General features: G+C 37.5%; 1 protein-coding gene across 1 annotated transcript; it reads left to right on the plus strand.

Moving 5' to 3' along the window:
• Positions 1–396: 396 nt before the first annotated feature.
• Positions 397–12,666, plus strand: LOC137022908 (uncharacterized). Its single transcript, XM_067389376.1, has 14 exons — positions 397–478; positions 1,253–1,380; positions 2,386–2,582; positions 3,605–3,742; positions 3,854–3,968; positions 4,146–4,332; positions 5,140–5,281; positions 5,850–6,005; positions 6,094–6,149; positions 9,311–9,486; positions 9,595–9,995; positions 11,324–11,420; positions 11,496–11,673; positions 12,231–12,666. Exons 1-14 carry the CDS (start codon positions 397–399, stop codon positions 12,383–12,385), a joined length of 2,208 nt encoding a protein of 735 aa, XP_067245477.1. The 3' UTR covers positions 12,386–12,666.
• The last annotated feature ends 2,997 nt before the right edge of the window (positions 12,667–15,663 follow it).

Raw genomic sequence — 15,663 nt, forward strand, 5'->3', positions numbered from 1 at the left:
TCGGTTCCCCTTTTTGCAGTCAAAACAGCCCTGACCCGTCGAGGCATGGACTCCACTAGACCCCTGAAGGTGTGCTGTGGTATCTGGCACCAAGATGTTAGCAGCAGATCCTTTAAGTCCTGTAAGTTGTGAGGTGGAGCCTCCATGGATCGGACTTGTTTGTTCAACAGATCCCACAGAAGCTCAATTGGATTGAGATCTGGAGAATTTGGAGGCCAAGTCAACACCTCAAACTCATTGTTGTGCTCCTCAAACCTGAAGCATTTTTGCTTTGTGGCAGGTTCATTATCCTGCTGTAAGAGGCCACAGCCACCAGAGAATACTGTGTCTAAAGGGTGAACATGGTCTGCAACAATGCTTAAGTAGGTGGTACGTGTCAAAGTATTATCCACATGGATGGCAGGACCCAGCAGAACATTGGCCAAAGCCAATGTGTGCATCATGTGCATAGTGCATCCTGGTGCCATGTGTTCCCCAGGTAAGAGACTCACTCGGCCATCCACGTGATGTGAAAGAAGACATGATTCATCAGGCCAGGCCACCTTCTTCCACTGCTCCATGGTCCAGTTCCGATGCTCACGTGCCCACTGTTGGTGCTTTCTGCAGTGGACAGAGGTCAGATTGGTGTATCGCTTCGTTTGTATTGCATGGAAGAAAGGAAGTATACATGTTTGCAATGACATGAGGCTGAGTAAACAATGGCCTAATTTTATTTTTTTATAGATTAGTATTACAGATTATATTGCTCTGTAAAACTTACTGACTGATAAACTTTTAGCCACTATGGTTAGTCATTCCAGTATGATCAACAGTTAGATCATCTGAAATATTTGGTATCTTGTTTGTGGAATGTGAATTTAGTCTCGAATGGAATGTAGACTGCAAATGTCAGTTTATAAATTTGTATTTTATCATAAATTTGTTATTTACTATGAAAACAATTTCTTAATATCTTATGCAGTTTTGACAAACTACTAACTTAGAAACTTTTTTTTTTTTTTTTGCAATGCATAACATGTTATCCATGAATGATATTTGTATCTGTATAATTATTCTGTAATAGGAAATCAACATTAATACAGTAACCAGATATAAATAATCAATGTTTATGTGGCTTTTCAAGGAAGCTGATTCCTGTCATTCATCACATGCTTGTCTTCAGCTGGTGGAACAACTTAAACAATAACTTGGAAACAGAAAGCATCCACCCGATTCTCTATGTATGGCATTGCTCACCGTGTGATTTCTTCAGACACAATGGCACACGGCACGATGCTGCTGCTGATTAGCTTGATTCTCGCTGTGGGACCAGCCGTAGGTTTCTACGGGGGTTCCATGACGTTCACACCTGGAAACAGATTTCCAGATGGATCAGTGGAGGTAAATCCAGTTTTAACATTTTTGAACTGAAAGAGTCTCACTCTTGCTAATTTTCTATTTTTACTGTCATACAAAATATGTAAGATTAATTGCACATAAAATTAAGCTAATCTAACTAGTAAATAGTTGGTGAAGTTAAGTCTTAGTTTCTGTGATGCAATGCATTGTTATTTTAGAATTATTCATATATAGTATTTATTAATATTTTGAATTTGCTTTTTTGTGTATTTTCAGTTTTCATTTTAATTTTTATTAGAAATTTTTTACTACTGTGTACTAGTTTTGTACTATTTTTTGTTCAGAAAATATTTAGCTTTAATTTATTTTAGTTTTTGTCATTTTAATACTTTGAATTAAACATTTATTTCAGTTAGCTGCCAGGGCAACATTTCTAATTTTCATTTAACTTTTTAAAGTTGAAGTTATATTGACTGATCAAATGAGAAACTGATCAATATATTTGATAATTGATGATTTAATAGTTTTAGTTAACAATAACAAATGGCGTTGCTAGTCGTATGTATTTTTTGTTCCTTGGCAATAACAGTGTACATATGACATTTTAGCCTAGATTTTAAAGTAAAATTATTCAATTCAATTCAATTCACATTTATTTGTATAGCGCTTTTCACGATACATATAATTTCAAAGCAGCTTTACAGAGAATGCATGTCAACATTACAGTTTAAAGAATGCAGTTAGCAAATAATGTAACAATTTAGGCAATTAATTTATAATCACTGTTAGCAGTTTAACTGAAGGTAGAAGCAATGAGCTCCTGGAAAAATGAATTTCACTGACAATAATTAGGATATAGAAATTGGGCAGTGTGCATGTTGATCCAGATGATTGCGTCTTCTGAAGTCCTCGTAGGAGTTGGCGCCGTCTCTTCATAGGTGTTGGTTTTCTGAGGTCTTCTTAAAATTATATATATATATTCTTTCCTGAGGAAAAAAATTACTGGACTAAATCATGTGGTAACTCCGGAATCATGTGTTTTGGCAGATGCACTTTTACTACAGACAGTCCAGCAGGGGTCCCTGTGGTTCTCAAGTCAACTGGATTTGTGAGAGTGGATCCTGTGGCGTCCTCACAAACATAGAAGCTATGGTGACAGACAGCAGCGGACCTGAAGATCTGTGGTGCCAATCGGAGGTTCACATGGCCACCAATGTCACTACTAATGGTGCCTTCATTCTGAGGTAATTCTGATACTTCTTTTATATTATAGAACTATTATATTGTACCTTAATTTATTGATAATAGTCTTACATGGTCACATAATATTCATAATAAATAATAAAATCCTAAAATGCACATACTAAAGACCTTAAAAATTCACTGTCATTATACTAAGTTCTGTAGTTAATTTGTAAAGTGGGTCGTTCCACACCCGTAAGACCTCTGTTCATCTTCAGAACACAAATTAAGATTTTTTTATGAAATCCGAGAGGTAGACTATATGACTTGTCCATAAACAGCAATATAACCACCACTTTCAAGGTCCAGAAAGGTAAAGACATCATTAAAACCATCAATGTGACTGCAGTGTTTCAACCTTAATGTTATGAAGCAACAATAATACTTTTTGTGCGCAAAAACAAAACAAAAATTAACTTTATTCAACAATATCTTCTCTTCTGTGTCATTCTTATACGTTGTTTACATCCAGCGCTTCCAGGTTCTACGTCAGAACGCCGACTCATTATTGGTCGGCTCCTGCGTCATCATCACACGCATGCGTCGTGCAGCTCACATGATCAGCTTTGGCCAATACTGAGTCGGCATTCGGACGTAAACATGGAAGCCTTCATTGTGCTTACTGCGTCAACTGCGTGAGAATAATGATAGGGAAGAGAAGAGATTATTGAATAAAGCTGTTATTTTTGTTTTGTTTTTGCACACAAAAAGTATTCTCGTCACTTCATAATATTAAGGTTGAACCACTGCAGTCACGTCAACTGTTTTACCGATGTCCTTACTACCTTTCTGGATCTTGAAAGTGGTGGTTATATTGCTGTCTATGGACGAGTCATATACCTCTCGCATTTAATAAAAAATAATTTGTGTTTCGAAGATGAACAAAGGTCTTGCGGGTGTGGAACGACATGAGGGTGAGTAATTAATGACAGATTTTTCATTTTTGGGTGAACTAACCCTTTAAACATATAAAATACATGACATTAAGAGAATGCATATGCATTTGATCAAATATCTCTTTCAGTTCTCCTGGTTGCTGCTGGGAGGATAACGTTCAGGGTGTCGGTGGATGGACCCTTCGTACTCATGTTGACACTGGCCGACGATCTGACACTCAGTCTCCAAACAGATCCCCTGTTTCAGCAGCAATTCCAAACATACGGTTTGTGCATTTTAATGTATTAATATAGTTTACATTTGCATTTTCATTAACAGACACATATACTTCCATAAATAAATAATGCATTTTGCTCTTCCTTTTGATAATATTCAGGATTCCTCAGAACTGCTTCCAGAACCTTCAGTTGCTGGCACATGACCCAGATGACGATGTTGTGAGATGCAGGTTTAATGACACCAATCAACATCCAAACATACATCTTCACAAGGTAATGTTAATTTATACACACACACACACACACACACACACACACACTCACACACACATATATATATATATATATATATATATATATATATATATATATATATATATATATATATATATATATGTGTGTGTGTGTGTGTGTGTGTGTGAGTGTGTGTGTGTTTATTCTGCTTTGTAGGAATCATGCACTTTGCACAGAGAAGACTCACTGGCTTTGGGTGTGCATGTGTTTGAGCTCATCCTGGAGGATTATCCTGTTTCAAACATAACTGTGACGGGAGATAATGGAGTCTTCTCAGTTAGTAATGCATCAGACAGTAATCCAACTGCTCTCAGTCAAGTGCCTCTGCAGTTTGGAGTTGAAAGTGAGTGAGGATCACATTTTGCAACATCTGCTATGGGTCAAACAGAGTTATGCAATAAAATAAATTAGGAAGCTAATTGTATAGATATAGCATTTAAGAGGAAATTTCCAGAAATCAAACAAATGGATTCAAATGAATAAAAAAGTAAGACAGATTAAGGTCAATCTCTTTCAAATGTTTTTTAAACAAAATTACAAAAGTCTAATAATTTAATTGAAAGGAACATCAGAAGAATTCATTTGAAAAAGTAAGAAATATTCAGAGCAATCTCTCTGATTAAAATTCCTAATGCAATAATCACAAATTAATGGAAAGGCATTGAAATATATGGCTCAGAACCATGCAGAAATTACTAGAGGGTGTGAAATGTATAATCTGTTGTTGAATAAAGGCACTGATAAAATACAAAGAAATTAAAGTAAAAAGTGTGCATATGAAGGAGTGTTAACTAGACATAGAGACACAGTATAATTCCACCTATTGAGACATCAATCACCACCAACTGAACATTAGACATTCACTTGTGTTTAATTAGCCTGAACAACCAGTTTCTTTCATTTGACATACAGTACGTGCAAGAGCCAGAAACAATGCAATACATGTCAAAAGAAAAATTGTGGATGAACTGGCTCGGTGGTTAATTATATAACACATGTAATTGAAAGTAGAAGTGAACATACTGTACTTACAAAAAGTTTGTGGTTGATGAAACACTTGAATGTGTATTTTAGGTCTGTTGTGCTCATTAATGCGTGCATTGTGTACATTGTTTCCATGGAATTAAACACAATCTATGGCATCTTGTAGTTCTTCCACCAGCCCAGGGTTGCGTGCCAGGGGTGAACAAGCCAAGTTTCATGACACCGACTCCTTTGCATGGAGATGTGCATCATGCTGCTGTGGGACAGGCTCATGAGATCACCCTTCGAGCACAGGTCTCAGACAACAGGTCCGAATAATATTTGGTGTTATATATTTCTCTGCCACACTTTTGTAAGCCAATTAGTTTTCACTGTCTTTGGCCTTTGGATTTGATTGCATTTCACTTTTTTACATTTCTGATGCTACCAAACTTGAACAGCCGAGCTATCATGGAACGTTCCCAGAACTTTGACTTTTGGCTTTGTTCTCTCAAAGTTATGAACAAACATTCTTCCAGTAAGGTTATTATCCTTTGGTTATCTGGTCTTTAACAATGGACACAAAACTTAAGGAAAAAAAAAAAATTACAATCGTGAACATTTAAAGAACATTCTGAAGTAATGTTTTAATGCAAACATTAGCAAAATGGTTTTAGAACATTTTTGTTAGCTGGGAGAGTTGATATGCTGTATCAAAATGTAATTTCTTAATGCAGTGACTTTGGTGAGGAGAATATTTGAACTGAATTTCTTTTTTATCTTTAGATCAAAAGCATACTTTGATATGCTCAACTGACAATGTCTGCTGAAGCAGGTTTTCCATAGTGCCAGTCACTTGAGTTAATGTTATGTGATCTTTCTGTTCCTTTTGTGTAGCATATTTGACTTCCAGGTCAGTGGCCCCTCTAATATGTCTAAGACCCTGACGGGTTTAAGTAATGGGGTTATGATGGCAACACTGACCTGGATTCCGCAGGAGACGGATCTGTATCGTCATGTACCTTTGTGTTTCACAGCAGAAACACTTAACAGGTAAACTGAGATCTGTATTTAAGTTCACCGGTTATTTATGTTCTCTGTATAATTTCTCATGAGTTCTTTTCTGTCTTTTCTTCATCAGTCAGTCAGAAATGAGGTGCATTATTGTGGTTGTGGCAAAGGCAAGGGTTCTATCAGGTAGGCATATGAATATGGCTTAAATGTGAATGCTTAAGTACTGGTGTATTCTGTGTTTTTTGTGAATGGATATGTGTTTTATATAATGTTTTTTTATAACATAACTTATCATTATAAAGAAATTAATAAATACTATTTATATTTCATTTATTTAATTTCTCATATACAATTAAAAAAAAATCAACTTATCTAAGTTAAGTAAATTTAACAAATGAACTTTTTGCTCAAATTATATAACATTAAAGGTCCCTTGAATTAAAAATTGAATTTACCTTGGCATAGTTGAATAACAAGAGTCCAGTACATGGAAATGACATACAGTGAGTCTCAAACTCCATTGTTTCCTCCTTCTTATGTAAATCTCATTTGTTTAAAAGACCTCCGAAGAACAGGCGAATCTCAACATAACACCGACTGTTACATAACAGTCGGGCTCATTAATATGTATTGTACGCTCCCAATATTTGCATATGCCAGCTCAAGTTCAAGGCATTAGACAAGGGCAGCCAGTATTAACGTCTGGATCTGTGCACAGCTGAATCATCAGACTAGGTAAGCAAGCAAGGACAATAGCGAAAAATGGCAGATGGAGCGATAATAACTGACATGATCCATGATTACATGATATTTTTTGTGATATTTGTAAATTGTCTTTCTAAATGTTTCGTTACCATGTTGCTAATGTACTGTAAATGAGGTTAAAGTTACCATCGCTTCTTACTGTATTCATGGAGACAAGAGCCGTCGTTATTTTCATTATTAAACACTTGCAGTCTGTATAATTTATAAACACAACTTCATTCTTTATAAATCTGAAAACCATACTTGAGTAAAAGTATTGATACATTACATCGAAAATGACTCAATTACAAGTTACAAGTAACCAATTCCAATACGACTTGAGTAAAAGTCTTAAAGTATCTGATTTCAACTGTAGGCTCAAAGATGCACTAGTCCTGAGGTAATGCCAGTGAAAATAAGAAACAATTGATTTGTAAGATGTGAAATCAAGTTTATTTTCTAAAATCAAAATAAAACTCCACACCTCAATGTTGCAATAAATCAAGGCCGACACAACCTTTTAAACGTCTACAAACTCTCAAGTCTCAGTCGAGCTCAAGTGCACAGAAAGGCCATAAGTAAACCAATATCCTTCAAAACAATGCACAGTAAAGGTAACATTCAATGTTTCAACATTTTACAATAGTTAACATTAGTTAAGAACTAATCATGAACTGCACTTATATAGCATTTATTAATCTTTGTTAATGTTAATTTCAACATTTACTAATACATTATTAAAATCTTGTTAACATTAGTTAATGCACTGTGAACTAACATGAACAAACATTGAACAACTGTATTTTCATTAACTAACGTTAACGAAGATTAGTAAATACAAATGTATTGCTCATGGTTAGTTCATGTTAGTTAATGCATTAACTAATGCTTAACTAATGAACCTTATTGTAAAGTGTTACCCATTCAATAGATCGTCTTTGGTGAATCGCTGCGGACAAAGTCCCTTTCAAGGAAAGTCTGTTCACTCATCGGCCATAGTTGCTATTTCGGGCATCCAAGACCAAGTCCTATCTATTTGAATGGGGGAATCCTGAAATCTCAAAAACTGCTTGGTGAACTCACAATTAAATAACATATTTCAAATCAGCTAAAAAAATCTGACATGAACTGTCCCGTAAAGGTTATTTCTTATGCTCAAATAGTGTTGAAAAACGTATCTTTCAGGGTAGACGAGCTAATGCACAGGTGCAGTCCTAAGCGCAAGTCTCAGGTTTCTATGGGAACGGCAACCACAGTTATGCAATGACTACCCAGACAGCAACATATACCCCCTTTCCACCAGCACGAACCAGGTGCTAGTTCAGAGCTAGTGCTAGTGCCAGTTCGGAGTTGGTTCAACTGACGAGCCTTCTAAGGACCGGTTTGCCTTTCCACGGGCTAGGGAGCCACCACAGAGCCAGGTCATGCGTCACTGTATAGGTCTCATATTTCACAGCAAAGCTATCGCTACAGCGCCAAACACAAACACACCAGGCTTGTTTGAGATGCATCGGCTTCTCGCAAAACGATCGCGCATGACATCAAAGCTCCGCAAGAACGATCCAAAAGCACAAGTAGTCGTATGCTCTACAAACGCTCCCGCGGAACTCCGATGTCACCCGCCGAATTGGTCCGCGCTGCTCCGATGCATCTCGAACAAGCCTTCTATCAACAATCGCGGAAGTTTCACTACTCTGTTGATGCTCATGACTTTGCGAACCTACATCGGCATCCAAACACGGCTCGCCATAATTTGTATAAAGACGGAGATTACAATCGAGCTGCTATTAGCTCGATTAGCTGCTATTTCAAAAATGGCGGTCACAGGTGTCTTGTTGGTCACGGTAACCCCGCCCCCAGCCCCTGACGCAAGCGGTTCTTACTTCTAGCCCGGCAACGTTTTGGTGCTACTTACGAACCACTTTTCCTGGTTCGGAGCTGGTGCTTTGTGTGTCAAAAGACAAAGAATTGATTTGAAACTAGGCTGTGGCTCCGAACCAGCACTCAAACAGCCTTGGTGGAAAAGGGGTAATAGTCTGGCCCAGATCCGGCCCATAACTGGTACATGTGGATTATACGCGGACCAGATGTGGGCCGGATCTGTGCCGACACTATGTTGCTGTCAGGGTATATCAATCAGCGATTGCCTCTTTTACTTAGAAGGCGGGATGTATTCCGCCATATTGCATTTTGCAGTTTCTCCCATTCATGACTAAAAGGAGTGAACCGTCTTTCTATATCTACAGTCTTTGCTGCGGATCAACCAAAATACTTACCATTTCTAGCAAATGGGTATAGTCCGGTTGAACAAACTTAACAGTACATTGTGTTGCTGGGGCGGGAATGAACAAACCTTTGTGCTCAAGCAAATTACCTTCAAATGAATTTAGAATAGATTTATCGCTGTCCGCTGAGATTGCAGTGAGTTATGAATTGCGTTCTTGCTCATCTCACAAATTATGTAGCTAGTGTGTTCGCATTGATATACTTGCATAGAATAAGCCACTGTATGTGTCGTCCCTTGGTGTTTTTTTATGATTTAAATGCAGGTTACATAAAAATACTCTAATCGTGACTTAATAAATGCATCATCTTTTAAGGTGAAGCAAAGGTAATCTGTGACGATAACAGTATCAGCATTGTAGTCAGTAAAGCCTCCATGGATGGCATTGACCAGAACTGGCTCCAACTGCGAGACCCCACCTGCTCTCTTACCTCCAATCAAACCCACATCCTGGGAACAATGTCCCTCAACACCTGTGGCACTACGATGGATGTATGGAAACTGCGTATTATGTTCTTCTAAGTTCTTTTTTTAATATATGAGTGTTGCATTGAAGCCCTTTACATTTTGATTATTTTTTCTTCATTTATCACCAATCAGGACTCTGGAGATTTCATGGTCTTCAAAAACGAGATAAACTCCTTTGAGAACCCGAATGCTGTTATCACCAGACGCAATCAAGTTAAATTCGGCTTCTCCTGCCAGTATCCCAAAATAGCCAGTGTGTCAAACCGCTACATCAACCATAAATCTGACTACATCTTTACTGAATCCAGCTTTGGTACATTTAGTTACTCATTTGAAGTTTTCACCGACAGCAGCTTTAATAGTCAGGTAGATCCCAGCCAGTATCCAGTGCAAGTTCAGCTCATGGACCCCATCTACATGGGTATTGAAGCCAGTACTGCTCTCCCAGAGGTCACGCTCTTCGTTGAGTCCTGCAGGGCCACTCCAGAAGACAATCCATTCAGTCCTGTCTTTTATGACATCGTCAAAGATGGGTAAGACTTTATCATGAACTAAATTTTCAGAATGGGCAATGGCATGCACTAATGATAGAGTAGAAGTTTATTCATTATATCCCAAGCTTGTCATTGGTTATGTTTAAAACCCTGCAGGATCATTCCAGAATTAAAGGCTCACTGGATTAAGCTTTTTGTCTACTAACAAAAAGGTTTTAGGTTCAAGGCCATGTATAAATGATCTTCTCTAAATACACGGTCGGCCTTCAAGGCTTTGTTGAAATCCTCACAATGGCTTTCCTCAAAACCATTAATCACTTACTGTGGCTTCAGGTGTGGTTTAGTAATGTGAAAAAACGAGTGTGATGGTAAAGATTTTGCACACCTTAACCCTTTTTCTGTGCTAAACACACTTGTTTGAATTGTAATAGTGAAAGAAAACTTATTTGTAATTTAAAGGATTAGTTCACTTTCAAATTCAAATTTTCTGATAATTTACTCACCCCCATGTCATCCAAGATGTTCATGTCTTTCTCTCTTAAGTCGACGAGAAATTAAGGTTTTTGATGAAAAGGATTTTTCTCCATATAGTGGACTTCAATGGAGCCCAAACGGTTGAAGGTCCAAATTACAGTTTCGTTGCAGCGTTCTACACGAGGAGGGCAGTAATACACTTAGTGTCTACACTGCCGGAATTCTAATAGAGAAGAAGAAGATGAGAGCTAGTTCAAGATGAGCATTTATGGTTAAAATGTATGAAAAAAAAATGTAAAAAAAATTTAGAAAATGAGTGATGGTTTCTCTAGTTGAGACCCTTATTTCTCGTCTAGGATCACGTAAAACCCTTTGAAGCTGCACTGAAACTGTAATTTTGACCTTCAACCATTTGGGCTCCATTGAAGTCCACTATATGGAGAAAAATCCTGGAATGTTTTCATCAAAAACCTTAATTTCTTTTCGACTGAAGAGAGAAGGACAAGGACATCTTGGATGACATGGGGGTGAGTAAATTATCAGGAAATTTTCATTTGAAAGTGAACTAATCCTTTAATTATAAGGTCAAGTTACTCAAAGTACTTAATCAGCAAACACTTTATCTGCTATTGAGTGATGTCACAATATCACAAGTCACTAAACCAGAAGTTAATAAACAACAAAAGCAATGACAAAACAGTGTAAATACAGCTGAAAAAAAAAAAAAAAAACAGCAAATAAAATCAACCTTATTAATTATTTATTCCCCTATTGCATGATGGGAACACCAGTATCAAAAAAGTTGAGTAGGTTTGAAACTGTAATGGAACAAGTTATGAAGCTGAACAAGATGTGTTCAGAAGTCATTCGGTTCTTTGATTGTGTTATTTTAGGTGTGTTACGGATGAAACAGTCACGGTTTACGCAAGTGACTCCACAAAATATGACTTTGAGATCCAAGCTTTCAAGTTCACAGGAGGCTTCGATGAGGTATAACATATTCACATAACAATACAGTGTAAATTATGTTAAGCAGGAACCTTTCACTATAATAATTGTCAACAGGTGTACATTAGTTGCTCCGTGATCCTGTGTGCAAAAGACAGCCCAAACTCCAGGTGTGCCCAAGGCTGTCTTGGTCAAGCCGCACGCAGACGTAGGCGAGACGTGAGCCAAGAAACAGCCAGGCATTACATCACCCAGGGTCCCCTACGTGTGGCAAGACAGACTCATAATTCTGCAGGTATATGAATATGGTTTAAAGGGGTCCTATTAGGCTTTTTTACATGTTCAACTTTCTTTAGTGTGAAATGTTGCTGTTTGAGCATAAAAAGGTCTGCAAAGCACAAAGTCACTCCAATGGGTTTTTAATCTCTATATCAGTTATGGAGAATATTGCGAGTTTCTATATTCTCTATATGAAACTCACATTATGGCATGACATTTACGAAATGTGCTTGAGGCACTTGCCCAAGCACAACTCACTGATCCAGCTAACCAATCAGAGCACATTGCTTCACAGAAACAGGAACTAAACAGAGCGTTACTGACAGACTGGGAAGAGAGGTGCTGCAACAATCTGAAATATGTGAATAATAATGTTTTTTAAACTTTAAAGCATGAGAACCTATTCTATTACATCCCAAAAATAAAATTATGCCTTTTTTCTAAATAAGCATACTAGGTCTTCTTTAAAACATCAGTTCTCATTTTTGGCTCGATTATTCCTTTAACAGTGACTGTAATATTATTCCTATCTCATTATTTTCTGTGTAACTCTGCTGCTCTTTCATTTTGTAGCCTCAACTGACAGTGGATTTCTACACGTGAGCACAAGCACCGGGGTCTTTGCAGGACTCTTTGTTGTCTCCATTGCGGTGGTGGTGGGGATGTTGGTATATAATGCCAAAAGAACAAGATCAGTTGACCGCATGCAACTACTGTCCTCTTTCTGAGATCCTTTAGTGGCCAGGTTGAGTAGGCAGACAAAGAATCTACTGTACATCCAGCCAGGTTAAAAATATCAGTTAAAGTCTTTCTGTTTTGAATTCGTATCTCACACAAGAGCAGTAAATGAACAGTTTTTGAGGGGAAATGGTATAAATGCACAACAGTGGCCTTTGGTGCGGCTGGTATTGTCCTAATTCTTTAAGCATATTGTATTTTTTCCCCACTTATTTCCTTCTTCACTTTCACTCAACATGCTTCACTGAACATAACATGCTTACCAGGATGTATAATTATTGGGGAAAAAAACATGAACTTTCACTTGAATATTAAGAATGATCTGACATTTTTGGGATAAAATGTTGTTGGAAGAAAATAAATGTTTAAAAATTAATGTTGGTGTTATGTGATAAGCAATATGCATGCCTCTGTATTCTTAAATAAAATATACATTGAGGTATTTATTTACACTCCTTGGTCAATGCTGTATACATAAAGTGTTTATTCAGTCATTATTGCATGGAAAACTGCTTCACTTTTATTCATTATAAGAAATAAAGAACTGGATTCAATAGAGAAGCATGTAGCTCACAAAGAGCAAACAGAAAAATTCTGAAAGAATTAGGTGGTTTTATTGGATTTTTTATACATACTTTCTCATGAGATCAAAATATAAACCACATGACCTTGAAAAGAAGCTATTAATATCTTCAACATTAAAAAGCTACATTTTATGGAACTTGCTTTATGAAAGTCAATCATACTCATCAACCCAAACCTGTTTTATTCTCACACTTTCTCATCAATGCTGGCAGTACATGCACAACTTTTACCTGGCTGTTACTCACTATCTATTATATAATTGCAATAAACCAATTCCAATTGCAATCTTTCAGATTATAAGATAGTATCGTATTTATGTACTTAATATAAATACCCTGAAATTGAACATTTGGTATACTAAATTGATAAGTATGCTAAATTGGAACAACTAATTTTGTGTACTCTAGTTATCTCTAGCGTAATGGCGGCGCGCAGCGGCTTCTCAAGCTCCCGGTTCAGCCCTTAGTGTTTTGCCGGCTTCTCTAGCTATAGTAAGAGATAGTGAGTGTATGTGTGCAGAGAGGTTTGTGCGATACAATCCACTTGAACTCTGCGAAATTAACAGTAAGTATGAAGCAAAACTACCACAGAACCTGAAATCAGAGCTGGGCTGGATGGAGCTTTTGAGGACAGTGGCATGGCGCTGCACTATACGCCGACTCAGAGGCAAAAGGAAGTTGTGTGCTTGGAAGCAGAAGAGGGGCTAAGTTAAAGTTAGTTAACAACAACAGACTGGTGATTCCGTCCCTTGTTTTTAGCCAATATTTGGGCGTTGGACAACAAAATGGATTTATTTAAGGGATAGTTCACCCAAAAATGAAAATGATGTTTATCTGCTTTGCTGTTTATCGTTTCTTCAGTAGAACACAAATGATGATTTTTAACTGCCAGTCGTATAATGCATGGCAATGGGAACGCCATCTATAAGAGTAAAAAAAACATGCATAGACAAATCCAAATTTTAGCTGCGTTCACATCACCTCGTATTTACCGGTATCTTGAAATGACAACACGTGACATTATATCCGGAGCTGTTCACGTCCTTTGACTGGGAATTAAGCGTTTCCATGGCACCACTATCAACGCCTTTGAATCTACAGTGGTCAGGTGGTACAGCGGCCACGTGGTACATGTGGGAGCTTTCAGAAAACTCCCAGCTTACAAGCTGTAATTACGATCTCTACGAGGACGTGAACGCTTTTTACAAGCTAGGATCTCGTTACTACAGGAATTACGATGCCACGTGAACGCACCTTAAACCCTGCCCCAGATAGCAAACTGACTCCGCAACGGATCCGCCCCGGAGGTATCACAAGCTCCGGAACGGATCCGCAAAACGGGTCCGGAACGGAGTCCACTTGCACATCGCAGCGGATCCGGAACAGATAAGGATTGTGGATCCAGTTCAGATCCGGAGCAGACCCGCCCCGTGTCCGCCAATAAAGTAGTTCATCCGCCGCGGATCCGATCTGGACCCGTTTATGAAGCAGCTGATCCGCCGCGGATCCAATCCGGACCCGTTTATGAAGCAGCTGATCCGCCGTGGATCCGATCTGGACCCGTTTATGAAGCAGCTGATCCGCCGCAGATCCGATCTGGACCCGTTTATGTGGTTCATTTGGTCTGGATACCTTTCAGATCACTCTCGAAATAGTATTCTGGCCAAAACTGGCTACACAGAAACATTTAAAATCTAATGGACCAACATCAGATAGACTGGATTGCTATATAAAAGCTTGAATATTTAATGTTTACCTTTATTAATATTAATAAAACATGATGAAATCATTCAAAACTTTAGCCAGTTACAATAAAACTATAAAAATAGTTTGTAAAAAAAATTTACAGTATGTAATTACTAATACTATTTTTATAGTTTTATTATTTATGTACATTAATAGGTATTGAATAGAATTACAGAAAATGAAATGCAACCATAAATTGTACCAAAAACACTTTATTTAATGAAAAATAACACTTGAGTAAATATTCGAGCAACATTTTTTTGTTATTAATGTTGTAAACGGTTGTACTGCTTAATTTTTTTGTAGAAACTGGATTTTTTTTTGAAGATTCTTTGAATAGAAACAAATAGATTCTTTGAATAGAAATAACAATTAAAACATTTATTTAAAAATAAACTTGTACCTTCTTTATTTTATTTAACTGTTGCGATTTTAAATGAACACTTCAAAACACTGAAGTTAACATTGGCTAGGTTTACATGCACCCAAATAATCCATTTGTAATCGGATTGACTGCTCAATCGGATTGAAAAACGTTCATGTAAACACCTTAATCGATCTGAATGAAATTTCGATCGGATTGGAAGGGGTGGTTTATTCCTTTTCTAATCCGATCAAACAGCAAAAAATAACCATGTAAACGCTTGAATCCAACTACTTTCTCAATCGTATTCAGAAGCCTCTGGGGCACAACAGTGCAATGCTGACACACATTTAAATTTAACGTTCATGTCTTTAGTTGTAAAGATGTATGCCAACAGGCAGTGGCGTATGTATCCCTTCGTCACAATATTGGAAATCCTCTGTTTTAAGACAAGAAGGGGAGCCAGTGGATATCACACAAGAAGCAACGTCCAAATTTTGCGCAAGAGTTATGCTGATGAAAAAGTCTCAAACTCAGTCAGTATTCACCACAAAAAGTGAATGTATAAAGTGAC

Source organism: Chanodichthys erythropterus, chromosome 7 (genome assembly GCF_024489055.1).
Source record: "Chanodichthys erythropterus isolate Z2021 chromosome 7, ASM2448905v1, whole genome shotgun sequence".
Lineage (NCBI taxonomy): Eukaryota > Metazoa > Chordata > Actinopteri > Cypriniformes > Xenocyprididae > Chanodichthys > Chanodichthys erythropterus.

Coding starts and splice junctions, on each gene's coding strand:
- LOC137022908 (XM_067389376.1), top strand. CDS start 397: ATGGCAGGACCCAGCAGAACATTGGCCAAAGCCAATGTGTGCATCATG. Junction 3,969..4,145: donor CAAACATACATCTTCACAAG/GTAATGTTAATT, acceptor TCTGCTTTGTAG/GAATCATGCACTTTGCACAG. Junction 11,674..12,230: donor ACAGACTCATAATTCTGCAG/GTATATGAATAT, acceptor TTCATTTTGTAG/CCTCAACTGACAGTGGATTT.